This window comes from Chaetodon trifascialis, chromosome 6 (assembly GCF_039877785.1).
Source record: "Chaetodon trifascialis isolate fChaTrf1 chromosome 6, fChaTrf1.hap1, whole genome shotgun sequence".
Taxonomy (NCBI): domain Eukaryota; kingdom Metazoa; phylum Chordata; class Actinopteri; order Chaetodontiformes; family Chaetodontidae; genus Chaetodon; species Chaetodon trifascialis.
The window spans coordinates 9,365,552-9,393,479 of NC_092061.1; the positions used below are offsets into that span (position 1 = coordinate 9,365,552).

General features: G+C 40.6%; 2 protein-coding genes across 3 annotated transcripts; both read right to left on the reverse strand.

Moving 5' to 3' along the window:
• Window positions 1–450: 450 nt before the first annotated feature.
• On the reverse strand, window positions 451–7,277 carry LOC139332135 (leucine-rich repeat-containing protein 43-like). The gene is made up of 12 exons (XM_070963855.1): window positions 7,191–7,277; window positions 6,895–7,107; window positions 5,936–6,046; window positions 5,557–5,696; window positions 4,182–4,420; window positions 3,862–4,025; window positions 2,919–3,090; window positions 2,445–2,584; window positions 2,275–2,364; window positions 1,000–1,218; window positions 824–923; window positions 451–602 (listed from the first exon to the last, which is right to left on the reverse strand). The coding sequence occupies exons 1-12, from the start codon at window positions 7,275–7,277 to the stop codon at window positions 451–453; spliced, it is 1,827 nt and encodes a 608-aa protein (XP_070819956.1).
• Window positions 7,278–15,299: 8,022 nt separating this feature from the next.
• On the reverse strand, window positions 15,300–27,535 carry mlxip (MLX interacting protein). 2 transcript variants are annotated; one of them, XM_070964876.1, is made up of 17 exons: window positions 26,964–27,535; window positions 24,032–24,138; window positions 23,364–23,449; window positions 23,111–23,200; window positions 22,960–23,001; window positions 22,343–22,583; window positions 21,997–22,086; window positions 21,725–21,819; window positions 20,261–20,843; window positions 19,672–19,778; window positions 19,352–19,463; window positions 19,160–19,275; window positions 18,874–18,981; window positions 18,602–18,729; window positions 18,377–18,497; window positions 17,499–17,628; window positions 15,300–16,706 (listed from the first exon to the last, which is right to left on the reverse strand). In XM_070964876.1, the coding sequence occupies exons 1-17, from the start codon at window positions 27,284–27,286 to the stop codon at window positions 16,600–16,602; spliced, it is 2,586 nt and encodes an 861-aa protein (XP_070820977.1). In that variant the 5' UTR covers window positions 27,287–27,535; the 3' UTR covers window positions 15,300–16,599. The 2 variants fall into 2 exon arrangements, with proteins under 2 accessions (XP_070820977.1, XP_070820978.1); XM_070964877.1 differs by having other exon boundaries at window positions 22,343–22,514; window positions 26,964–27,505.
• Between the last annotated feature and the right edge of the window lie 393 nt (window positions 27,536–27,928).

The following is a 27,928-nucleotide window of genomic DNA, read 5'->3' on the forward strand; positions in this document are numbered from 1 at the left end:
CACAGCCAGGTTTAGTATTTTTAGTATTTTTGGTTGGAATTCATTCATCATCAGTTGTCATCCATTAGTCAGCTGGACCAGGCTGCTTGGTTTGTCCAGGTGACCTAATAGTCTCCATGTGGTGGAAACAAATGTCCTTCAGACTGTAGCCAAACTTTCCATTTTGTTGGTGGTTTTATTGACATTTACAACACTCCCATATACTATAGTGCAGCACACTGTCTCCCTTTTAATAGCTGCAGCCTACATCAAATTGTGATTAACATGCAGTTCAACTCCACAGTATGTTTACAGAAAGCAGTAATGAGGAAATGCAGGGAAACCTTGTATGTTTTGGGGGTTTGTCTCGTGGGTTGATAAAGTTCAATAGGAGTCCAGGATTAAAATAATTCAGATTTTGAAGAAAAAAAAAAGCAAACCTGGCTTAGCTGCTCAAAGAAGCTGTTGGCTTTAGGAGTTCTGCATTAGTTTGTGTGCTTCAGATGCAGACTGCCATTTCTCAAGCTTCACACTCACTTCCACAGTGACTGGTTCCAGTTGGACAGACACAGAGCTGTGTGTGAGGACGTCCATCTCGCATTGCTTCCTTCCCTTTCCTTTGCCTGCGGGAGACAACATCAAACAGGATTCAGGATTGTAAGCAGACTACACGACACTGAATGTTAAAGATTTACAGTGTGCCACTCATTTTTAGTCTTCTTCAGTAATATTCACTACCAGATATAAACCACACAAACTACAGTATTTAGGTCAGCCTAAACAACACCATTCTGGACATATTTTACACTATTTTATAATGCTGTTATCCAGAAAATGAGCAAACCTTTTGAAGCTTCTGCATTCTTCTGTCTCGTACCACTGCCTCCTCTGTGCTTTGATTCCTTGTCCTCCTTCTTATCCTCTTTGATTTTCTTTCCCAGATCCTGAAGATGAGTTAAAAACATGTCAGTCGGACAATTTATCACGACAACTTATATTTCTGTTGGCAGGTAAACTTGCCTTTTCAAGTGTTTGCGTAGCTTCTGCCTCAGACTGTGCAAGCAGAGCTCCAAGATCACAGAGGACATCAACCTTTTGACCTCTTTTGACCAGACTCTGCAGGGGGACATGGACAGAGCCAATGATTCTTCTGATGGGGGTGTCCTGGACCAGCTCTGGTACAGATTTCTTCTTTTTATCTTTCAACTTTTCTTTGGTGGAACCAGGTTTGACTGGAGACTGGGGAAAATATCAAAGACATGAAATGATGATGTTTAGATGCAGTCCAATTTCATCTTGTAACATCTACACAGAGCTGATGTGGATTCGCCTGTTGACTATTTCTAATAATCCTCACTGTTTTTATAAACTGTGACTCTCATGGCTTGTGACAGTAAAATCAAGGGCTAAACAGCACATTACAAACAAATGAGCGCTACAAGAGCGATAAATGTTAATGCATGTTATTGACCACAGGCATGTAAATTATTGGGGTTGTGAAGTGGACTGAATCTAATGTTTTACTTTGTACAAAAAGCAAAGCGCTCTCCATGATGATTAATGTTTCTTTTGAACTGTCCACTGACTCAGAAAAAACTGCAAGACCCTGCCCACAACATGTCAAGACATTACAACACTATTAAATTGGTATCACTTATTAAATAATGTATGTAAAGGTGAACTTTACATACATTATTGTATGACAACGGGTCTGTCATTGAATTCTGGTTTTATTTATGTGCATATGGATGATGCAAATAAAAAAAACCAAGCAAGTTCCATTAAGACCATTAAGAGAAAACAAGACCCTGATCTGCTCTCCAACCAGTCAGATTATAGGTAAGAAAATTACAACACCTTCCCCCTATACTGATCTCCTCTTCCCCTCTAATTTATGTACAGATTAATCTGAATTTGACTTTCTCATCTCAGGGCTTCTCATTGTGAGGTTGCATTTATTGAACCTCTTGAGTCACCAGCAGATAATACTAATAAAGATACTAAGAAAAAAAAAACAGATATACTACTTGATATAATGAGACGAGGAACAGCCACAGCAGTTTGAAGGAGCATAAAAGTCAGACGGTGATCAGAGGTAAAAATAAAAATAACATAGCATATCAGTTGCCGTAGCAACAGACACAGGTTTTCAGTAATCTTGCTTTCTGAGAGGAGGGGTTTTTCTGTGAAAGAGCAATCCAGATTCAATAAATCTTTTAACTCATGGCTGACTGCTGACAAATGCAAGGGGTGTCTACAGTTTATGATTCAGTGCGAATTAAAAGATCAGATCACCTCTTTCCCTTTCCTGCCTTTCTTCTCTTTTACGGTTCGGCTGAGTTTGGCCGATGCGACATCTTCCGAAATTGCAGGCCATGACAGCACCTAAAATTTCAAATGGCAGAATATGAGTCCTAACACATTTTGTATCTTAACATTTGCCTCTCTAACTTCATTTTCTCTACCTTTTCCTCCTCTATACTAAGATAAAGTCCTTGATTGAGGAATCTCTTAAAGCCTCTTAGGTCTCTAACAATGTGCGTTTGCGTGTCACTGAAGTCGATGCACTCTGACCATGTCAGCTTTGATGTGCTGTGTCTTGACACTGTAGAAAAAGATATCAGAGAAAAACACAAGTGAAAGTCTGGCACACAGTTGGTACAGCACATAAAACCACCACAGAAACAAGTCATTCAGCTTCATGGTGTGCGCAACTCTTCAGTGGCTGCTCTGACTGTACATTTCTTCTGTTTCAATTCCACAGAAAATGATAAGAAAAAGTGAATCCCAGTTTAATAAAATTATATAAATCCAAGCGTTATACTGACATTATTTCCAGACTCCTTTACAGCACTGCACTGAATGACATCCAATGAAAACCTGTGGTTGTTGTAATCTTTCTATATAAATAACTGCTTCCAGTAGGCAAGTGTTATTACCACGTGTACTGTCATGGCAGGTTTCCTCAGTATACACCAACAAGTTGTGTGCGTCTGGTTTGGATGTTTCTTCCTCACAGTTTTTGTTTGAATGTATGTCGGCGTCACTGGGGCCGTCTTCTGTCACATGTGCTGTGGCTGCTGTGTCCAATTTAGACTCGCTATCCAATTTCTGTGAACAGTGTCCAAAAAAGATAGGAGAGAAAAAGTCTTTAAAATATAGTGAAAATGTATTCATTTCTGTGCAGCCAATCAACAGTAACACAATTGCTTTCATGCATTAGTGTGACAATTGCAGTTTGAGTATTTTCCAACGTTTTTTTGTACAAAAGTGCCCCTTTCTGTTTCCTCGGACACTGTTTCCTTGCTGAGGTGCAGTGGAGGGATTGTATAACAAAGAGGGAATTTCATACTCAAACTGACTGTAACTTTGGAAGACCTGTTTGGTTTAACTCACAGTGAAGACTAAACAAAGAACAGTCTTTGATATCCAAAAAGCAACACAGATTAAACATACAATATGAAGTAATTAACATTCATAAATGAATACTACTACTACTGAAACCACACACAGAATGAGGACTGTTGGCTACCCTTTGCTTTAAGAAGGATCTCTTTGCAGCCAGTATGGGCAATAACAGCAAGTCTTGAAATGTACATTTGGTCATATGAGTACTGTTTTAAGACAGACTTGAACAAATGTACACCAATCTGTGAAATAAATGTTTTCAGATACACATGAATTATTATTGCCATTCATAAAATTGAACTCAAAACTGTCATGAGATGCCAGAATACAATGGAAAAAAAAATCCCATTTGAAACCCAAAATAATGCCAAAAACCCATTTGCTTTGAATTCATTTTTCACATGTGGCACTCTGGATAGTGTTAAATGTGCAAGAGAGGTAAAAAGACTGAAAAGTGTGTGAAGGATACGTCACCGGATTAACAGGCTTTTGAAGACAAATGAAATCATATGTGATAAAATAGCTGAAGGTGACGACAGGGAACTCTGGAGTGTTTTCATCCACACCCATCATTGGGTCTGGGATTCCCTTCACTCTGCCCACGCTCACTGTGGCTGATGCCCGGTCCACTATCAGGGCTGTACCAAAGAAAATAATCCTGATATTATAAACTGTAACCATGCTCTTGATATGGATTAAATGACAGAGCTGCAAACTTAGGAAATTGGAAAAACAAACAAACAAAATTTTACATTCAGAGGACTCAGATATACTAATTGATGGCACAGTCTCACCGCTCATCTTGGCTAAGCCCTTAAAACGATGCCTTTCCTCAGGGGAGATCCATGAGGCGTCCAGGAAAGAGAGCCGTGGGAGACTGTCCACAGTAAAACCCGGGTAGCACGATGCAAGAGTGAAGGGGTTTCCCTCCAGCACCAGCGACCTGAGGCAGGGGAGCGTGCTCAAGGCGTTCAGCAGAGCCTGCTGGTCCTGAAACTCACAGTCGCTCAGGTCCAAACACACCAGATGTGGCCTGAAGTCAGAGACAGAAAATTTTTCCTTTTAATTCACAAATAGACATGGTCTCACAGATAGCATAGCAAAAATGAGCTGCTGTTAAATCATTACCTATTATGTGCAGCTGGAAAAGAAATATTTGAAAAGGCTTTATAGTGATTTAGAATTAAAACCATTGCAACCATGCAACACACAAACTGTGTGTGTTCAGGCCAGATATCTGTTAACAGAAGTATAGAAATACTAAACAGGTGAGTCCATGTGGCCAATTCAACCCCAGATCTCTGTAAAAGGTTCTATTCATTTGAATTTTGTGTTGTTTTATTAATTCAACTGGTCTGTTTTTGTCATTTTCTTTATTAATTTAAATACAGTTGCGTCCCAGAATTCCTGCACATGAAGATGTGAAAGCTCGTCTCTACTCCACCAGGAATGAACAATGATGAGAAAAGAAAAAAAACGTTTTGTCAAACTTTGTCAAAGATTCTCCAGCGTCATGAAGAACAATACACAATTGTCCTCACAGGATGTGTAGTATTTGATTTGACTGTTCAATTGATGACGAAGCAGGATATCTTAAGAAAGGATTTTCCCCAATGGCTTACTAACATGATAACAATTTGGCAAGCTGATCTTCCTGGAGTGTTTCAAGGTATTTGCCTCTTGAAATGCATCAGGAAACACCAGTAATTTTGACCATGCCTCCCAGCTTTGATATACGCAAACCTGCAATGCTTTGATATCAGATGACAAAATGGGAGAGTTACTGTAATTTTGCTGCCCACACTGAAACCACAATTAGTAGATGTGTTCTTTTAAGCAGGATCAAAAGATTTTTATCTCAGAGCATCAACTGCAGCCATCCCTTTTTCATCACCAGCTCACGGAAAACCTTCCAGTGCTGCCTCAGTAGGTGTCACCATTCAAGCAGAGATACTGTCATCGCATTAGCATAATGTGTGAAATCTCTCACAGGTGGAAAAATGTACCATGACACATCATGATGCGATGTGGTGTGATGTCATTGTCTTACAAACAATAAAAAAAATACAGTCCTGCCTGAGTTGTTGTTTAACCTGGTTTTGGTTTGCCTCTTTCAAAACCAGCTCACTTCCTGTGTGTGTATGTGTGTGTGTGTGTGTGTGTGTGTACCAGTGTCTTCCTGTCAGATGAGAGACGTCTTCATGAGAACCCAGACTATTTGAGCCCAGGCCGAAGTATTGTAGGTGAGGAGGTGGACTGCTCGTGAGACTGTTTAGAGAGGACAGCCAGTTGGCACGTAGCTCCAAAATCTTTAAAAGGAACAAATTTACAATCAAACAGATCAAATCATAACCACATCACAACATGTGCAACACTTTCATCTAAGAGTTAAAACCGTCATCTATGAATGTTGCACTAAAGGACACATCTCAACCAGTGATGTCTTTGATGTGATGCAAAAGTAAAAAGAGCAACATTGTTTTACTTTTCATGATTCAATTGTTATCTGATAAGCTGAAGAGCAAGCTGGTGCATGACTGTGACTCACCTTCAAACTGCTGGGAAGGTTTTCTGCAGGGATTTCTGAGATTATGTTGGCACTCAGCACCAATTCCTGCAGCTTTGAAAACTTCAACAGGCCATCATCGATGACTGATACCTGAACGCAACACGAACATCACGTACAGCTTTTCACAGTCATCTTAAAGCATTAAGCATCAATTGACTTTGTTGCTTGTGTCTTGAACAAGGTCATGTGACCTGTGACCATGTCCCCCATGTGACCTAAGGAATTGCTCAGAGACCCTCAGCCATCAGAGGAAAAAATTGAAAATATGATTTATTTTTGGTATCCTCTGCTTATTTCTTGTCCATTCTGGGATTTAGGGGATGATATGACAGACTTTTAGATTTGGAACTTGCTGTAATTACCTTCAGGATTACAACAAATACCACTTTTGGGGCTTCTATGACAGATTTTTTACATTTAGGGATGCTCTGACAAGTTTTGGGATTATAACAAATACCATATTCTAGCGTTCTGGGAGGGTAGGTGTTGTGGAAAGCCTCCCAGCATGCACCAGGGCAACAGGTTTTATGGCAGATCTATTGTGCCTCATTTTGTTCTCTGGTTTCTCCACCACTCCTATGGTTTATCTGTGCTTATTTCAGCCGGAGCAATATGGTCAAGCTGTGAGTATTGTAGGTTTTATGATGCACTTAGATATAAGAATGCATAGATACTCCATTTTGCTCTGAGAAGCGAATAAAGGACCATTTTAAAATGGAAACTTTGAACTGCTGATTTCAAGCCTGCAATAAGATTTTAATAAGGTTTTTTTTTTATTTCTAATATATTATTATTCATAGAATAACACTGCACCAAAATAGGTAATGTTATTCTACCAGTTTTATCGAATCCAGGTCAGGTGGGAACCGGTGAGTGGCTTGACTCAAATGTAAAATACAGCAGGCAACAGGCTGCAGGAAAAGAAACAGCAAACTCACCCCTTCGTCCACAATACGAAGTGTAGAAAAGTAACTGTGAATGAAGTCAGTTTGCAGGTGTTCAGGTGTGAGCACAGCCAGCTGTCTCAGGGCCGGAGCTTGAGGGCTCCAGGATTCATCACATATCCATGGAGAGTGAGGACAGCTCAGTAGATCCATGAGCGCATCTGTCTCCTCTGTCTCTGCTCCCTCTGTACTGCTTTTTGTCCTCCTCTGAGAACATAAAAAGTGTGCTTATTAGTATCTTACACTGTAAAACACTGTAACAAATTTACAGCAGACAAAAAAAAACTCACCCAGCTGCCATATCCACAAGGAAAGTCACTCAGACACAGCTGGCGAATCTTCTTCTCTAACACAGCAGAAAGTGTGTCTGAGCTCATGCCTGTCAAGAGGAACTAGACCCACTGTATGACATGTGTAACATACAGTAGAAGAGAAATGCTGCAGCTGCATGCATGCAGTGTGTGGTCAGTTTGGTCAGGCTTTCAGGGAAAAGGCTCCTGGTGTTTACTGTTTACAAAGGATTGTCAGTTGCCTGGCAACAGCCGGGGCTCATGCAAGGGACACTGCATTGAGTGTGGGCTGCAGTGTCTGTGTGAGGGACACTGCTAAAACTTTTGGAAAACTTGTTTATACTCACCCGTGTTTTCTGCTGTGAAAAATGCTCTATTTATCCAACTGCACAAATCTAAGTTGAACTCACTGGCACCCTCTAGTACAATAACACACACTTTGCATTGTCTTATTTATCTATACTATGATAATGTTTACCATGACCACCATCTTACCTTAGCATGTTAGCATGCCTACATTTGCAGCTGAGGCTGCTGGGAATGTCATTAGGGGAGCACCAGAGTGATAACGAATCATGTTGAATGTCAGTATGAATGTGGCAAATTTCATGCCAATCTATCCAACATTTCACCAAAAACCAAAAATCTTAACCTCCTAGGACCTGGCCTCCACGTATGTGGACACCATATTTTGGCTTGTCTAGACCTAGTATTGTGGTCTAGACAACAATTTTGCTCTACAAGGGCCTGGTGTCCACATACGAGGACGTTATACTGCTAATAATGATAATAATAATAATAATAACAATAATAATAATAATATATCTAATAATAATGTATAGAATAGAATAGAATACATTATATAATACATATATAATATATAAAGAATAATAATATACTGATAATTCTTTGTTTTTACTCTCATCAGGTCTCAATCAGCCCAAATAACAAAGAGAAATTAAAAATGCATGCCATGCAAGAGTTCAGGTCTTAGGAGATCAACCTTGTGGTGGTACTTCAGGAAAAGATCTATTGTGCTCTCAGTTTTGCCAATAACACCTGAAGGCAAATCAAAGAATGAGGAGCAAACATCCTGTGGTGTGTTCACAATAAAAGTATCTCAAGATTCAAGGCACAAGGTCCATTTGTTAATCATTGTACAACACGGGACTGTATAACAAAATACAAGTTGTAGTCCCTTTATGCTGCTCACAAAAGAAAAATGATATAAATGGACGAAATCCTAAAAATCAATCTCTTTCATGGTGGAGTGTGGGGGATGAGTTGAGGGGTCTTATAGCCTGAGGAAAGAAGCTGCTTTGTAGTCTGGTGGTACAGCAGCAGAAACGTCTGTATCACTTGGCAGATAGCAGCAGGGTGAGCAGGCTGTGGCTGGGATGGATATTGTCTTCTCGTACCTTTTGGGTGCTGTGCAGGCACCTCACCTCACCTGTATCACTGATGCCCAGTAGATGGGTGCCAATGCTGTTCCATGTGGTTTTAATCACCCACAGCAGAGCCTTCCTGTCCTGGGCAATGCCTGCAAGACCGTTGATTTCCTTCTGATATGAATTCTCATCATTGCTCGAAATCCGGCTGATGATGCTGGTGCCATCCGCAAACATGTCTCAGAGATTGGACTAATGTTATTAGAAAATTCATTATCAAATAAAGTAGGCTATACTTTGAATTTTCACATCATGGTGAACACATGAGTCACAACAATATGACTGATAACATGACTCAAAATTTGGATATCAGTAATGTCGTCACAGGTCCATGGAAACAGGACTGCAAATTACAGATGAAGGGCAGGAAATGGGCAAACCCTGTTTTATTCCACAAACAACAGAGTTGAATAAGGCCAGGACACTTCATTTCTCTCTTACGTGCAGGTTAAATGTTATGCTTTCAAAGGTTTAATGAGATCACAGTTTCTAGAATAGCTCTACTCAGGTTGACAGGTTTTAAAATTCTGTGGCAATTGACAGTTAAACTTTTTCAGACAACAAAGTTTACAGTTTTTTTTCATTCAGCTGATAAACATCAGATTTCTTAGATAACTCTGTGTCAGTTTGCATTGCCTCCCCACATTAAACCACTGTGGTGGTTGAACAGGGCCCCACAATTGCAAAATAGAAACATTTACTACAAGATCTTTTTGGACGATAATGCCACAAAGGCGTCATCCCCCAAATGATGGCATGCAACAAAAAAATCCCGTCTTTCGATATATAAGCACAGGGTGTGCCAGTTGAAGAGCATTGACTCAACAGCAAAAAGACAATTATCACATGATGACTCTGGGTAAAGGTAAGCTGGCTTTAAGTTAAACTTAAATAAGTTCGATATTTTTCCTTCAAAGAGTGTAGAAAAAGTGAAAATGCCAAAGTCACTTTCAGTATCCATGTGTGACAATGCTTTGGCATTACCTCGATAATTATGTTACAATGTCAGGAGTATTACTGTTACAGGAATATGTCAAACATTAACATTTTACCACTTTACCAACAGTTATGGTGGCTGCCTGATCGCTGAAGGACTGGAAAGTCTTTAGACGTGCTGCCTGAAATTTGAAATTGGCTTTTAAGCAGCCTTCCCTTTCAGTCTATGACTCTCTGGAGGCAGATTAGACGTTTACAGTACAGCTACTTCCAAGATGCATGGAGAAGGGAAAAGGTCTGAAGAGATCCAAACTCCAGCAGCACCTGTAATATAAAGAACATTTCATTTCATCTGAATGATCCTGATGTGATGAAGGCAGCAAGCCAAAAAGCGCTGGTCTGACAATAAAGTTGTTCTTTACACGAGTGTTGCTAGAATTTTGACCTCTTCAGTCTGTTGATCTCTTAGAAAAATCTTGACTTTTGGCTTGGTGTTGTTGATTCTACTTAGAGTTGAGCAAGCTTCTCATTGACCTGCTATGCAGATGACATCTTTTTGTGTATGACGACTTCCTGCAGAGCTCCTTCTTTCCTGCATTGTGATGATGCACATCTCTTTCACGGCCTCGCAACCAGTCAATCCAGAATGTACGATGAGGGACACGCTGGAGTTATCTTTGCATCATCTTCGGAAGGCAGAAACAGATTACGTAAGTGAACACCTCATACTTGAAGTCTATAAAGCAAACAATGCATTGAAAGTGACACTGAAGGACATAGCCTTGCTGTCACAATTTTTTCATTATTTTGCAATTTAATTTCATTTGAGATGTGTTCAGTGTTAGAAGCCAATTCATGTAACACAACATAAAGGTACTGCAAAGTCAAGTTGCCTCCTCACTGTAGATGGAGGGACATTTCGAACACATTATTAAGTTATGACAGCTGACAGCCTCTGAGCTCTGTGCTCCATCACTGAATTTATCAAAATGACTCTCACTCCCTCTCTAGATCACGCATATGTTTGGTGAAAATGCACCACATTCAAAACATTTAGAGGCCATTGAGGGAATAACAACGGGAAACACCACTGAAGAAATCCAGACCTCCATCTGTGCAATCACCGACTACCTCGAAAATCACATGCCAACAATCATCAGTGATCTCACTGAGAAGCACCAGAAAGACCTCATCACAAACATTACTGCGTTCAAAAAACAGTTCAAAGCAGTTGGTGACCTGATAGACAGAGTTCAAAACAACACCAGCATCCCAAAAACATGCCACAGAAATATAGTAACTTCAAACGATTTCGTCAAGAAAGAGACTGGCCTCCGAATGATTCACTTTTCCAGAGAATGGGTGGAGCATTTTGCAAAAACCCTCTGTAAAGATCCCTGAAAACACTTTGGACATCTAATTTATGCAATTATTTATTTATTGGTCTGTTATTTAAGGTTTACCATATCTATTTATAATTGCAAGTATTTATTTTATAATATTGAATGATGTCTTCCATGTTATCTGTCAGCCTTGAGCTGCCCCATTTTGACTGGATACTGTATTAGATGACTTATATAAATATAAATTGATAATAATAAAATATTTAATTCAAACCATTTGTCTGTTCTTTAAAAAAAAAAAACAATTATTCACTGAGCCTGGTCACAACCTGGAGAGGTGAGCACAATAATACTAAACAGGAAAGGCTGTCATTATTGTTTCATTTCCCCTAGCACTAATCCAAACTGGTTTTTAAAAAGTTATTTTGACATTAGGTAATATTTTGTATTGATTTTCTACCTCGAGCCGTAGACGCCTTCTTTTAAACACAACCTAATGCTAACCTTAAACCTTAAAACCAAGGTTTAACCTTCAGTCAGGCCTTTGAAATGTTCTCTCAATGCTACAGTGCTCTCAAGGAGATTGTTTAAACTTGAATTGGCCCTCGCAAAGACAGCAATATAAGCATTTTTATATTTCATTTTAAATGTATTTTTTCTATTTACATGTGTAAACATGAAAGATAAAATCACCAAAGACCGGCAAAGGCATGCCTCTTAGAGTAAGTGTTGTGGCTTTTTAAAAAGTGTCAAAGATGTAATCAGACTTTTGGTTGACAGTAGTCATGTTATGAATCCTAAGAGGGAACCCCCAAAATGTAAAACTGAATCCTGAACTTTCTTGACTTTTTCTGTGACAACCATGAACGCAAAGGGGAAAATGTTGTTGATCCTTATCTAAGCGGTCCTCATAAAAGTGTTCCTTGAAAGATGGATGAGAGAGTCACATCAGAGCCTGCTGCTGACTGAAACCTTGAGGCGTCATGGATTGCCGTGCTGGTAAGCATCTTCACAGTGCTGCTGTGTCTTATTTTAAACCAGGCAGTTTGACGACTTGAGCCTCTCCGGGAGACGTTGCACAACACTGAAACTCTCTACTGCTGCCTGCAGATCATGCCTGTGCGTGTGTGCTTGTGTGTGCATTCAAATCGAGTTAATCTCCACTGTGTTCTTTCTGTCACTATAGGCTTCGTCGTCCTGTGCGTGCTCATTGCACAAGCAGCCTGTGGACCTGTTAGAACTGAGACAAAACGTGGGGCCTTGAATGCAACCATCCAGCTGATGAGGGAGGAGATACGGACCTCTCTGAACCACCTCGTAAGCTTTTCGGCGCTTACAGTATTTAAATTAATTTGCTTATCAGAACACCTCATATAGATGTTCACTTGCAGGGGTGAAGACATGCGGCCTCTCTACTGTCATTACTGATACTTTTGCATGCATTAGTCAAGGATTTTCTAAAATTAGTGGAAGTACTCCACTAAAAATTGCAATTAAGTAGTGGTACGATCCAAAGGATATTTGGCATAATGGCATAATGACATTTTTAAAAATAAAAACAGAGGTTGTTGTACTCATAGAGAGGCTGGGTGAATTATAAGGAGAAGTTTTTCTGTCAGTCCCGGTGATTGTGTGTCGTCCTCAGCACCTTTACGTTGTGGAGTGCCTCAGGGGTCCATTCTCGGGCCTATCCGCTTTTCCCTTTATGTGCTCCCCCGGGGTCCATTTTAAGAAAGCATGACATAGCTTTCCATTTTCATGCAGACGACACACAAATTTATCTGCCCCTGAAACAAAATGGCTCCTTTACAGCCACTGTTGGACTGTCTGAAGGACATCAAAGCATGGATGGCCTTGAATTTTTTAAATTTTAACAAAAAAAAAAACAGAAGTTCTGTTATTTGGACCAGGTAATGCGCATGCTGGCCCCCATATGGACCTGAGCTCACTGAGTCCATACATAAAATCCACTGTAAAAAATCTTGGGGTGATTATGGACAGTGATTTTAAATTGGACAAACAAATTAATCCAGCTGAGGCTTTTATTGAAGGTCAAGTCCTGCCTGTCTTTTAATGATTTTGAAAGAGTCATCGATGCTTTTATTTCGTCTCATCTTGACTACCGTAATGCTCTTTATGTTGGTGTTAGCCAGAGTTCTCTGTCACGCTTACAGTTAGTCCAAAATGCAGCAGCTTGTCTTTTAACAGGAACACACAAGCAAGAGCACATTTCCCCTGTGCTGGCTTCCCTTCATTGGCTCCCTGTACATTTTAGGATCAATTTTAAAATTTTAACCTTTGATTTTAAATCTTTACATGGGCTAGCTCCAAGTTATTTGGCTGAGCTTCATGAGCCAGTACGAGCTCTTAGGTCTGCTAATCAGTCGCTTTTAGTTGTACCCAGAGCAAGGTTAAAACTTAGAGGAGATCGAGCCTTTTCTGTTGTAGTCCCCAAACACTTGTACGAGCTGCCTCTGCATATTATCCTACTATCCCCCTCACTGCCTGTTTTTAAATCACGTCTTAAAACACATTTTAATTCTTTGGCTTTTAACTCAGTGTGAGAGTTTTATTTCTGATTGCTTCTTGTTGTATGTTGCTTTTATGTTGCTTTTATATTATGCTGCTTTTATGTTGAAAATTGTTCAGCACTTTGGTCAATGGCTGTTGTTTTAAATGTGCTTTAAAAATAAATTTGATTTGAGATTTGGCATTAGGCTTTTAATACTGAAATGGTTACAGTCAGGATAGGGGCTGTTTAATGGAGAACCTTAATTGATGTTAGGAGTGTATCAGTGGCAAGAGAAGTATCCGTAAATTTCCCTCTGAAATGTTGAGGTGGAAGCATCGAGGGACATAAAGTGGACTGCACTTTGCACTCTGCACTTGAGTACACTACTTCAGAAATGTACTTTCTTACTCTACATCACTAACCAAGTTCGTCTTGTGCAGAGTGAACCCGGATTGCTTCCCAACATCTCCTGCCTCTCCCTGAACATCACGGAGCTGGTGGGTGCAGAGCAGCAGCCCCTCGTCTCTCACCACCTACCCTCTTTCCGCTGCTACATGCTGAAGCTGTCGGAGCTGATGCCAGAACTGTCGGCTCAGCTGCAGACAACCAGCCAGTACACTCAGGATGTGGAACGGCTGACGAGTGGCCGGACAGCCCGTCGAGACTGCAGCCTACCCCCTTTCCAGCAGGACATGGACAGTTATGTGTATGTCAAATGTCTGCTGCAGCTTCTGGACCAGTGGCTCACCGAAGAAAAATTTGATTTCACTGTCTAGTACGAATGTTGTATTTATATATTTTTTCACAGCTTTAAATTACTGAAAAATTCCTTTTGTAATCCAGTTTTACACAGCATGAATAAGACAGTAAACTTATTCTGGAAGTCAACTGACAGGATTATTAAATTATTATCTGTATATGATATTAAGTAATATTTATTCAAAACAAAGGGATATTTATTGAAAATAAAGTGATAAGAAGTCGAAATTTTCATTTTTGTTGCTTTTATTGTGATTCCAAATAATTGAAGACATTTGGGAACTCTGGAAGAAAACAAAAACACTCAGCATAAGAAAATATCTTTACTTCTTACAACAAATGAAATACAATACTAAAATGTAGGGGAATCAACTTGGGCAGATCCAATCTGCAATGATATACTGTACATCATCCGGTACAAAACCTCCTCACAGAAACAGCAAACAGAAGTTGGAAATGCAACCTGGTATGACAAACATTTTAAAATCGTAGAATATGAGAGAGAGAGAGAGAAAAAAAAAACAAAAAAACAAATAAAACCATCACACAAATGCCAAGCTGTAGTGGAGCATGGGAGCTTTCTGTCATAAGTTATGATTTAACTTATCATGTTTTGAGTGTCAGTTTGAAAGAGAGAGAAAAAAAAACAAAATAAACGAAGTTTTATCCACAATCGTAACAACCATAGCTGCATTCAGAGGTGCACTTTCATTTTCTTATAGTAGCAATGATAAATCAATTAAATGGATAAATGTGGCTACTAGAACATTACACTTGACTCAAAAATAGGCTATGCTACTATACACTGTAAAAGGTGATGACTTTTGTTGTCCAACAGGAAAATTATTGTAGGAAAGTAAATTCCCCCATTAAAAGGCATTTGCACTTCACAATAAAAGACTGCACACAAAAGCTACACATTCATCAATAAGAACTGCCTTTTGCTATTGTAAAAGTCAGAGTAAACTCAGTTCTGCAGAGAAGAAAGGAAAAACATGGGTCACAAAATCGATGTCTGCCTGAGGAGTGCTGAACCACAAATTTAAAAAAAAAAAAAAAAAAAAAAGACAGACTAATCAGCCCCAGTTCATGAGTGATTTGACCTTAAGGCTGATGTGCGTCAGACATGCTGACAAAATTTGCACATGTTCTAATTCTCAAGCAGACCGCTCTGTCAAATATGTTGCCATTAACACAGAAAAATGAGCTGAAAGGACAGGTAAACTACTCTGATATGGCTTTTGGTCTGTGTCTGTGTGTACGTCTGTCATGAACACGTTATAAATTAAAGTAACTGCATGCAGAAAGCACATTGGTAACTTAAACCATTTGATGTAACCTGTACCCATACGAACATCATGTTTTCCTGCTGAGAAGGATCCTGACTCGATTTGTTCAAAGCTGAATGTAAAATAATTACGCTGACCAGCGCAGCCCTGAGTGATCAACCAAGAAAAGAAAAGACTATATTCAGCTAAGATCATGTCACACTGTACACGTGAATGTAGTATGGCCTATACTGCTATTTCAGTTGTGCTCCCTATGAGCGCTGTAAGTAACATGGCCTGCCCTATAGGAACCCACCCAGTCAAACCCACTTATATAACATACTGTATCTAGGATGACTGCTTTCTTGTGCAATCTGCAGTAGAACTAAATGGAAATGGGCAGAGCAAGCAAAGCATGAAGGAAAACATTCAGCATGGACGGAAAACCACAAGGAGACCACTACTGTTAACTGGCAAAATGACATTTACCTGAGTAAATGAGGGATGGAAGAGGGGATAAAGCTCTCATCTATTTTGTAGTAATGAAGCACGGATCAGACCAAACCTGGCCACGTTTCAGGTGATCCCCTACATTCTGGTGTGAAGCCCTTCTGGGAGGTTTCAGAGCCTCCAAAAACACAAACTATACAGCCTGCTAGCTCTAAAACAAGATCCCACATTCATCTCAAAACATCATGTCCATACACTTCATACATCTGACAAAGAACACATAAATGAACAACCACTCAATATTTCCCTTTTTAGAACAATGTTGCATTTTTACATTATAAAAGAAATTCAAATTTAAATACATATTGTTGTTCAAAAAGCAAACCACAAGTACCACCCTTGTATTTAGAGGATCTTCACCCAAAATGGGTGAAGGCAGTAGTAGCTGCTCTAATTCAAATAATAGATATAAGCCATTTTTGCACAATTGCTATAAATGTAAAAACCAAGGTGGGGCTCCCCGTGTGCATCATTCCCATAAATCAACCTAACAGCCGATGTATGACCATCATACATATAGAGTTAAGTAAGCCAGAGCTTGCTTTATTTTTCAAGGAAGACCTTACACTTTGCTGATTGCTGTTAAAAGGTTCGCGTGGCTGTTTGGCCAGCTCACCTCCTCTGAGCGCGATACTACGCATCTGAGTGTGTGACGGCCTGGATGGCTTCTTCAGGCAGCAGGGATGGATCACTAAGAATGGATGTAGATGTGCTCAGGTGGCGAAGGGTACTCAGCACCACTGAAAAACAATAAACAACCATTTAATGACCATAACCTGACTATAAAATACAGCATTTTGAAGCTAACTGTCTTGCTATGTATCCTTACAGAGTGCTACACATTGGGTGTGCAACAAAATTTTATGTTGATTGATTTCCAGCACGCTGTGGGCAAACCTGTCATTTACCAGAACTTTTACATGACTACTGCACTGAACACTTTTAACTGATGCTTTGGACACTTTGGACACTACCAGATCTGAATCATTAACTGAATTACAAAATTTGAGAGGACAGCCCCGCTGGACATGGAGTAAAGAGCGTGTTGACCTTCTTAATTCTTTCCACCTGTACAGCCTCCTGAAGCAGACCTGTGGGCTGCTAAAACTGAATGATAGAAATCACTTGACGTCACCTTCCATCATCAGATCCACTGAGTGTAAAGTAAGACTGTGCCCGGAACAAAAGCATATCATTTTGACTGCGTGGGAGGTGAAAAAACAAAAACAAAGAAAAAAACACCTATCGTTAAGTGATCATCAATGTTTCTGGTCATGACAGCATGCATTAATAAAAATGTCATGCGATATTTCCTGTCACATCTTGGTTGCTTGATGACAGAAGAAAAGGCAGGAAAAGCAAACAGATGGTGACAGATAGGAAGCAAAAAATGTTGAGTAGCTGAATTTCACTCAGTGGTATGCAGCTGAAAGGAAGTTCCCTCTGGGCTGCAAATGATCCACAGCTACTTTTTCTTACAGAGTGTGCAGGGTTGTGATGTAAACGTGTGTTTGTGAAAGTCTTTGACTTACTGGGTCTGAGCACAGGAAGGGAGCAGTGACGATCAAGCCATTGCAGGGTGGTCTGATACAGCTCCGCTCTGCTCGTAGTTGACACCATCTCATTGAATGACTCGAAGAGAGGCTTGATGATGATGCTGAACTAGAATGGATGACGGTCAAGGATCAATTATACGACAGTGAGACAAATGCAGATGTGCCTGACAACTGTTTGAGATCAAGACTCGAACTTGTGTTTCTGTAGCTTTTGCTTCGCTGCCTTGTGCTTCAGTTCATGGCTTACTTAACCTGAAAAGTATGGAACCAATGCATCTTTTTCTCGTTACTTCAAGTAAGACTCAGCAAATAATTTGAGTTCCTTGGTTAAGACATGCATTTGTAGATAAAAGCAGTTATCTAAATGCAGTCTCTGCATTGCTTTGGTATGATGGACTTACTGCACGCTGTAAATGGAGATAAAACAGTAGCTCTATCCAAGATAAACAGAGCCCCTGACAACAAATATGTGGCTGCTGAGTCACTGCAGATTGCTGGATGTGCTCTTGGAGTGGCTCAGACAACACATTCAGAGTGTGAAACTGACACCATCACCAGACAAATGTTGGGAAATTCTGCCTGAGATGGTGTGTTTGTACTTTCTAGATAATTACGTAGATGACCAACAAAGCTACTCCCCTTCTAAAATACACTATGACTCGAGGAGCCTGGCTTTCCACATGCATGTCAGGAAGACTTTAAAATGTTCCAGCTATGTAACCTTTACTTTCTACTTCGTCTCTCAGAACAAGAGCACTCCAGCTCAAAGCAAAAAGCTGAACCACACTCTGTGTCATGACCAAACAGCAAAAAGTGCTCTGTAAGTCAGCGTCAGCTCTTTCATTGAAGGATACAATCCAGAACTTCCAGTTCTGAAGAGTGCGGTTCTTTACATATTCATTAAACTCCTGCATGTGGTCGAAGCGATGTCGCCTGGTGGGCACCCCTGTCGCAGGCAGCTGCTCCTGATACAAGCTGTGGTCAAGTTGTGCCAGGAGAAAAAAAAAAAACAGTTCAGAGTTAATGTGTTAAGTGTCTCAACAGAAGAGGGGTGAGATACACACAAGGGTTTAACATACTTAATGGAAGCATTGAGCTCCTCTATTTCCTCTTGTAGTCTCTTGACCTCTTCCTGCATCTGCTGCCTCTCCTGCTGAAGTTTCCCAATGTGATCCACCGTCTTCTGCAATGTGACTGCATTACTGATCTAAGTGTACAAAGTTGGTGAGCATGGCAGGAAGAGAGAAAGAAGATTTAGAACAATATGTGAAGCAAAAACTGTGGACAAATAAGAGCAAACATAGTGATGTCCTATATCGAATAAAAGGTTTTATGAAGAACGCAGACTTACATTTGATTGTGACTTCAGAGTGGGAACCAGGTTGCAGAGCGTTTTGAAGCCAATCTTTATGTTCGATCGTCTCTTCTGCTCAGCAGATATGTGTGTTGTCCTCCGGCTCTGTCACACAAAAGCAGTGGAAACAAAACAAAAGACGCTTACTGAGAGTGCGTCATATTACAGAGGAAAAGGAGACATTCTGCTGTTGTTATGAACAGGGCCGGACATTTTCCTGGGCATTACATTCAGTTTGTGTGAATTCATCCCAAAAAAAGAAGAAAGAAACATCAACACAAACCTGATTTTGTTCATTCTTTACCAGAGGTTTACTGCTGCTGCTGATCAGTGACTGGGGACTGGGAATTTGATCTAACCCACATGGTGAGCCTTGACCTGATCCTGGCTGACTGTGAACTGCAAAGAAAAAACAAACTCATAAGAAAGTGGTGGGTTTGGAGTTCCGTGCTTTCTGGGTAGAGCGAGCTCTCACCGCCACTAGAGGGGGCTTTCTGATTTTTACGGCTGGAGGAATAAGACTCCTCTTTGGGGACAATCGGCTGGGGAGACTTCTGTGTCTGAGGCATGACGTGAAATCCAGAAGTCTGAGATACATGAAAAGAGAATAAAGAGACAATACAAACAAAGATGTAAAATACTGAGAAGCATGACAATTAAAAAATGATCTTTCTTTACTTTTTAACTGATCACTGGAGCTTTAAGACAAGTTAAATGACTAGCATGCAGGATTTAGGGGGATCTTTGGTATAATATGGCAGAAACTGAATATAACTGACAGAGCTGAAAACATACCGCTGCAAGATGAGAAGGAGCGAGGACCACTCCAGTATTGGGAACCATATCTGCTTTCATAGGTGTTGGTGTGACGATCACAGCAAAAGTTTGACCTGGGAAAGGAGCTGAGAGGGTGAACATTGGTGGAAAAATGTTAGTTTGCAGTACTAGTTTACGTGCATTCATATGTGAATATCCATAAATTAATTAGCGCTTTTGACATATAGACCCCTTTCCTCAGTGGCTTTTTATCTCCATATTATTTATGCAGAAAATAATGGTCAACATAAGTCTCAACAAGTTTCATCTTTTTGAACAGGTTTCAGAGGCAAAACTGCACAATTTAATCTCTTGAAACTGAATTTTACAAAAATAGGCTGGTTCACAATGTCAGTGGTATAAGCTACAGTGACTCAGCTATGTGCACTATGCAAATTTCAGGTCACTATTATTTCAATCAATATGACTGATTAAGGAATGCGTGAGTGCCATCTTGTGGTAATTCAGTTAAAGCGACACAGCTCCACTGCTGGACCAACAATGTTAAATGCACAATTTTTCCAAATGCAGAATCAATTTGATGATCTTGACATCAGAAACAACAGACCTGTGAGGAGGAGGTGGGAAGAGGGGAGGGTGTTAGCAGCTGCAATCCTTTGCATAGGTGGGTTTTTGTTGGCACTGGATGGCTGAAAGGGGCGAGGTATGGCAAAAGTCTGAGGGTGCTGTGCAGAAGTGGTAGGCAATGACGCCAAGGACTGGAATTGAGATGGAGGTTGTGCAGATATGGAGCTATACTCTGAGCCATGGCTAAAGGTGGTGGCTGCGTCGCTGAGGGTGACAGTAGAGGAGGCCGTGTGTGTAATCACAGATGGTGCTACAGTTTCCAAGGCTGAGGGAACCATGGGCGCTGCTGAGGCCATGTCCTGACCTGAGAGGCACTGCGCCAGAGGATCATGGGACAACGACTGAGAAACTGAGGAGACTACTGCTTGATCACTAGGCGCTACCTGCCCAGGAAACAGAGGCATGTAGTTTTGTACATAGCCAGCATCACCACCACCACCACTACCACCACCACCACCACCACCAGTTCGATTGGTTTGACTGGCCATTTCAGAGGAGATGGACAGGGGGCCAGGAGAGGAGATGTGGTTGGTTGTGAGTTGCATGGAAGACATTAACTGGGCCTGGCAAGGGATGACAAAGGAAAAGGGAACAAACACACTTAGGTCTTGTGGTTTACATATTTGTCAACAATGATGAAGTATTCATTCAAATATTAATTAATAATTGACTTTTCTGGCTGCTCAGTGTTGACTGCTAGTCAACACTACTTTTCCAAATGTCCCTCTTTCATAAAAGGGGAGGGGAGACACAGGAGACTTAACAGAACTGTGGACACATCTTTGTTGAAACTGCTGCATTTGTACCTGTCTTTCTATTAACACAGTTCAGGCAGATGAAAAATGCATACCTTTTAAGTCTTAAGGAGATACCTACATTATTTTCAAAATGTTTTATGGTGCACAAATCCATAAAAAACATATACATATACAGAAGACACTGCCAAAGTTTTTAGGATCCTTTTACTTGTTTAAAACCTGTCCATATGAACTTGCCCCTGTCGACACGAACATGCTGCCAAAGCATGTCTTTGGCATGGCATTCTTTCTGTACCTAAATGTCAGACAAGGACTTGCATTTATGTATCCAACAGAAACATACTTTCACCAAAATATGCCAGACTAAATTACATACGACAGCATCAAAGAGAAATAAAACAGCTGGCCATATTTTGAGTGCGTGTTTGATTCCCAAGAGAATATAACTTTAACGTTAAGCAGTTTGCGTAGCAGGTCGTGTATGAAAAGTGCTATGCCAATAAAGTTTAGTAATATTATTAGGTTACATAGATTTTTTTGTGCAACTACATTCAGACAGAAATATGGTAGAAGATGTGGTGGAAATCCTTGTAAATGTTGTAAATCTAGGAAAAATAACACAGTCCTTGCACAAACTATCATCATGGTGGTGTGTGTTAGGGACTGTGCCTTGGGTTGGTGTTTACCTGTGACTGAGAGCTGCTGCTGGGTAGAGGGGTGACAGATGATGCAGTGGGGGAAACAGAGGGGAAGATGGGCTGACGGATGCTGTGAAATAAGTCTGGAACAAGAGTCTCTATGTTAGCTAGAAGTTAGTAAAACCACACTACTTCTTGTGTTAGGCTAAGCCAACTGCTGTAGCAAGGTTACAAGAACATGTGCACTGAAGTACTGTGGAGTGCACAAAATTAGTGTGTGTGCAGCACGACTGCAGCTGTGGGTGCTGCCTTACGGCTACCTTGTAGTGGATCAAAGGAGTCCATGAAGTCTAGGTTGGGTTGTAAGGGGATGAGCCCTGGTTGGATCATGTCTGCGTTTCCTGCATGAGCTGTGGAAGGTAGAGAGGCAGAGGAAGGGAGGACATACAACATTTTGACAGATACAGAACATGCGGTTGAGATTTGACCCCAAGCAGCACTCAGAAGTTTGCTAACAAACGTCTTTGCGCTGCTCTAATGTAGAGGAAACAATAAATAAAAGACAACTGTAAAGTTTAACTAAATATCTATTATCAAATCAAGTATTGAGCGGGTGGAAAGATACTAAAAATCTAGTTAGGATGAGACAACTGATGATTTTCTCACCAATCTCCCTTGGATTGGGCCAGGCTATGGGCTGGTGGGAGGCCAACGTAGAAAACAACGTGTCTGAAAACTCAGACATCAGAACGTCCATGTCAAAGAGGGGGTCCATCTCCATCGGAGCAGGTGTTTCAATGTGCTTACGAGGCATACGACGTGCTGCTGTCTCTTCATCCTGATAAAAGGAGACACGGAGCATGTCTGGAGAGACTTCCCCAAACAGCGAAAACTGCTCCTCTGGGCCCTTTGAACATTCAAAATGCAACCACCAAGCAAGTTAATGACTCACAAGCATGCAGTGTTGAGTACAGCCAACATGAGGTGATTTCTGTCCACACATCATGCACTCATCTTCAGAATTAATTCACCTTAATTATATTTTTATATTTACTCTGTGCAAGTTACAAACTACATTAGTTGCAAGTGGTCAAAAACACTGTGTTTGCACGGTCATAAGCTGCAAAGTGAAAAATATACACAAGTGGATAATATGAGGATGACTGGGTTAGCATGGGTTAATTCCATCAGTGTCAACATCTGGCTGAACAGATACTGATAGTAATGTTCACCCTGATACTAACAGCACTTTGGTGAGTTGGGCATGATGCAGTTCTGCATACCTTAAGCAAGCTTGAGAGGTCTTCATCCTTGTGCTTCTGTAACTATAAAAGAATGAGTGAGTACCACATTAGATTGATATCAATATGTTATGACCAAACAAAGAGGGCACAGCGACAGAAAGTATCATTGAAAGGTCGAATAACGCAGTACCCTTTTCTTAAAGTACGTTCTCCACTTGTGGTATTCTCTTATGACAATTTCAATTCTTCTTTTCCAGCATTTCCCTTCTGTCACATTGGCCTGCAGAAGGAAGAGGGAGATGGGAAATAAACCACACAGCACAAAGAAAGGAAGTGCCAAAGGAAACATGAAACTAAATGACAAGTTTTTACAAAACCAACATAAAATGATTCATGGGAGGTTTGCAGTTATATCGTGGTGTTTACACATTTTCTCACTTTACCTCAGCGGGACGATGGATGTCCAAGTCCATACTTCCATCCAGGGGAGTCACAAAGTGGCAAACAGGATTATCCCTTCTCTCCACATCTGAGGGTAGAAAAATAACTTCAAAGTCACCCCCAGTTTTAATAAATAGTCTTTTTTTCATGAATTACTGCACATGTAGATTATTACAAGGACACTCTACATTGTACGACAAGGCATCTTACATCTATGTCCAACATTTGACTTTTCCACTGAAGTTTTCACTGACATCTCCAAACATTTTCTAATTTCTTACATCATGTAGGCAGACTACAACTTCAACAGGGCACGTCAGCATGAACAGCTTCAACTTGTAAAACGCTCGAGCCAGTTTGCGCTTATTTTGATTTACAGACATTTTTGAGACATGTATGAGAGTTGCTATTAGTCGCTGTCACAAAACTGCTCACTGCATGGAAACAAACCATTAATATTGCAGGATGCTGCAAATACTGTGCAAACATTTTCCATGATGTAATAAAAACAGACCTCAGTTCAGTACTGTAATAGTTCAAGACAAGATCCTGATGTCTTGACGCATGTTGCAGCTTGATTAAAGACATGTTAAAGTCAATATAAACTAATTCTAAACAAAACTGTCTACACCCTGGACACCAAATGTAAGTGATGGTGTGGAACTCTTACACTGCATATACCAGGCTCTCCATATGGCGTTGTTGAGGCGGATCTTGTCTCTCCAAAGCAGTTTTAGACCTTTGAAGTTCTTCCATTTGGGAGATACCAACTTGCCACTGAAAGGACAAAAACAATAAACAGTGAAATTATTTTTCATTTGTGAACAGAGACAGAAGACATTCCGTTTAACAAGTACAATGGCGTAACTTGTACAGAAAGATGCCGAATATGTCAACAAAAATTCAAACCCTCTTCTTCGTGGTTTCAGCAGAAAAAGCCCTTTGCTGATATTCCTGCTGGTGCAGAATCATTAAAATAGCCACTTTATCTCCAAACCTCATCTTAACTTGGATTTATTAAAGTTTGTTTTATTATGAATATGCTCAACTTTACTGACTTCACACCAACAGGAAGACATGTGGTCTCCGTCAGAACCTTTTCACCTCACAAACCTGATTCTGATATTAACACTGATGCTTGACAAAGTCTTATTACCTCAGAGTGATGCTTGCTTGCTGTAACACTGAGCCAGCATCCATCACTCAGCAAAAATTAAGAAAGCAGCAGGACTTGCATGTCTGATGAGTGACTGTGTCACTGACTGACTGGCCTGAATTTAGCTTCTAATGCCAATGAACTAAGCCCTGAGACAATGTGTTTATTTCACAAAAACAAATGCAGGTCACTTTGACCAACACAGGCCCTGTACAGAAAAGACTTCAAGAAATAAAGCAAGCAAAACAAACAGGGATCTGCCAAGGTCAAGATCAAGTTAGAATGATAAACTCTGTGATACGGAGACAAGGAGTTTAAAAATGGAAACAATACACATTTAGAGCGCTGCTAAATGTAATTAGTGTGCACTACTATGGTTACAGAATGTGCAATTCATGATTATGGCACAGTGACGTTACTGTAGCGGTGGACAATCTGTTGGCAATTTTGTTCTAAGTCAAACAAGCAATAACAAACGGCTGAGCTGCCCCATAATGGGCGGCAGCCAGTGGTATGAAATTTAACGTTTGAGTGTATTTATATGCTGCACTACAGCATTTTTTCCCCTGTCCTGTCTTTTTTTACAGTCTACTTATACTCTTTTTCTCCCTGCTCAGGCCTTTCGCTCTTTTTTCCTGTCATTTGTGTGGTTATTCTCTGTATGAGTACTGTATGCGTCCTTGGGAGTAGAAAAAGCTGTTTCAATCACTAGGCAGGTAATCCAGCTTGGTCAAATGAAGCCAGATGAGTCAGTATTACAGTCTGCCATGTTTTTGTTGTGAGTAGAGGCTCTCATGTGTACATAAATAACTCATCTTTTCTCCTTTACAGTTGAATGACAACAGCAGAACAGTAACTGGTAGCAGTGCTTTCCTGGTCTATAAATAGTGCAAATCCAAGTTGGTGCCATTTGCAAAGTGAGAGGGAATCCTCTGAGCAGCTGGCTCTGCACCAAATCCACAGCAACGCTGCAGGCGTGAACAGAGAGCCACGGAGTAACATGAGCCCAGCATTTTTACACAACTTACCTCTTAGTATCTTACATTTAAACCTAACTTCTATTTGCAGCTTTGACAATTACACTGCTATGATACTGTTTAAATCTTGTAAACTTATCAACATTCAGTGTCCAGGTTTTTGTCTTTGTCAATGTGCAGAGCTGAAACATCTCAGTCTAGAAACAGGAGTCAGACTAGTATTTAAAACAAGTACGTCCAGATGACGGGTGGATTTAATAATTAAGCCAGAACCTAGAAAAATCTCTTTCCTTCCCAAAGAGAATCTGGATTCACAACTAAAATCCTCAAAAGAGTTGGTTTACACAGCAAGAGAGAGAGAGAGAGAGAGATGACGCCATGCAGTACATTTCTGCTTTCTGCCTTCACCTCATTGTGGAGTCAGATGATATCCAGTATGATAAAAACTAATTCATACAGGACTAGCATTAACTGAATGGTCTCATTCATAAAGCAGAAGTCTTATATCCAAACATTAGAGCAAATTTGGGTCCACCCTCTGGCTGAAGGACAACAAATGGAGCCAGGAATCGAATCAACAAGTCTACCATTAATGACTGCTCTGAATATTATGTAATCCATGTAATTATGAGCGTCTTATTAAAAAATGACTGAACAAGTCTGGAGCTGTGTCTGCCAGCGCTCATTTTCAAAACAAAGCAAAACAAAATAGCTGCTCTGTCAGGAAAGAAAAGACTGATGCAGCTGAAGACTTGCACAGCCCATGGCAACGCTGGCAAGCCAAGCTAAAGCTTACTAAGCATTCATTTTGTGATACTTTATACTTGTAATCTACTAAATTTGGAAGAAAGGAGCACAAGGAATTACACTTAGTACTCCACTGCATTCATTTGTTGTGCTACTTTTTAAGATTTTACAATGAAAACATGATACACATAAAATACAATGCATTACTTATGATTACACCAGTGGTTTCCAACCTTTTTGGCTTAAGGACGCCTTACAAATAAATAAATAACTAAATATAACAGCAGCTCGTTGGGGCCCCTTTTCACATTTCATGAATTGTTGGCATTTCCACCAGAGATTTCCCTGCAAAACTCCATTCAAATAACTGTTTGAGGCCCAAAGAAGTGTTAGTAACAGCAATCTGATACTGCCATATGTAATCATGTATTAGTCACAGGGGCCATTATTTCTGCAGATTATTTACATTTTGCCGATATTTCTGTACTTTCACTTTAGCAGGATTTAAACTTGTCATGGGGGACTCTGTGGTAGTAGTACGCCTATTTTACAGGGTCTTCTTTAAGTGACGACGATGAGTGGTCAAGCAGGAAGTTACATGAACAGAGGACTCGTGACTGCAAATTTTACACAAAAGAAGCGACTGAAGAGAGCCCAACATGACCCGTGTGGGCAGCTCAAGTGAAAATGAAACGCAGGACGGTGCGACGTTAGAAACTCACCTGTACGCAAGAGTCATGCACTCGAATAGTTTGGTCAGCGAAGCGTCTATGGAGAAGTGCGACATGCTCGCTTTGCCAAAGTGATACGTCTGACAGGTCTGTTTGTTGACAGTGTCGAAGTCGTAGCCTTTCTTTGGAGGGTGCTCGCTGTGGGGCGAGGACACCATGAAGTGTCCGCTGTGGATGATTTGAGACTCTCGTCCGTCTGGTTTCCTCAGCCCCAGGTGGGTCTCTTCGGCGTCCGAATCGTCTTCCTGCTCCTGCTTTATGCTCGCCGGCGGGCGACGGTATTTCTGCCGTATAGACATCTCTCTAATAGCCATGTCGGTAACACACCAGCTAACAGCTAACTCCCTTTCATGAGGCTTGCCAACAGCGCTGGAAAACGCGGTTGCGGCTGTTGGTTAAAGTTTGTCAGCTTCGTGCCGCACAGTCTGAGTCCTCGGTTCACTCATTTTTAAAGCCTGCTGCTGGTCATTACTGGCAAGTTTAGTAATTGTTGTCTTGTTAGTCAGTTGACGTCGCGAAGAGTCGCAAGGACCAGCTGACAAAAACAGCTTTCAGACGCCTGCGTCCGGAACCGGAAGCTCATGTGTTAAAGCGTTCCTGATTGGTCGGAGTCAGAGCCCCACCCACCAAGAGACTCAAAATAAATCTGAAGCGACAACATGAAGACAGGCCCGTTCTGCTTCTGAACAGGCCCGTTCAGACAGTAAAATGAATGTCAGACACCCACCCCTGCAAGAGCCCTGATATCCTAAAGTTATCTGTATCTCGCCCTGTCCAAAAAAATCAGTTACTCCTCTTAAAAAACTGAGGAGGAAAAAAAAATGAATAGATTAAACCAATATCCTCTACCATTTTGCATGAAGTAAAGAAATTGTGTTTGTTTACTGAGGTGAAAATAAGCACTATGTACTTTAAATTAAAAAAAGAAACAGAAAAGGAAAATACTGTTCAATTGG

Bases quoted from the DNA above. Each gene is read 5' to 3' on its own strand.
- LOC139332135 (XM_070963855.1), bottom strand. From the start codon at position 7,277: ATGAGCTCAGACACACTTTCTGCTGTGTTAGAGAAGAAGATTCGCCAG. The intron at 5,697-5,935 runs GTGAGTCACAGT...TTCCTTTTAAAG, and splicing joins ACCTTCCCAGCAGTTTGAAG to ATTTTGGAGCTACGTGCCAA. The intron at 924-999 runs GCAAGTTTACCT...ACTCATCTTCAG, and splicing joins CTACGCAAACACTTGAAAAG to GATCTGGGAAAGAAAATCAA.
- mlxip (XM_070964876.1), bottom strand. From the start codon at position 27,286: ATGGCTATTAGAGAGATGTCTATACGGCAGAAATACCGTCGCCCGCCG. The intron at 24,139-26,963 runs GTGAGTTTCTAA...TTGTCCTTTCAG, and splicing joins TGCATGACTCTTGCGTACAG to TGGCAAGTTGGTATCTCCCA. The intron at 17,629-18,376 runs GTATCCTTCAAT...CATCCATTCTAG, and splicing joins AGAACTGGAAGTTCTGGATT to TTCAGCATCATCATCAAGCC.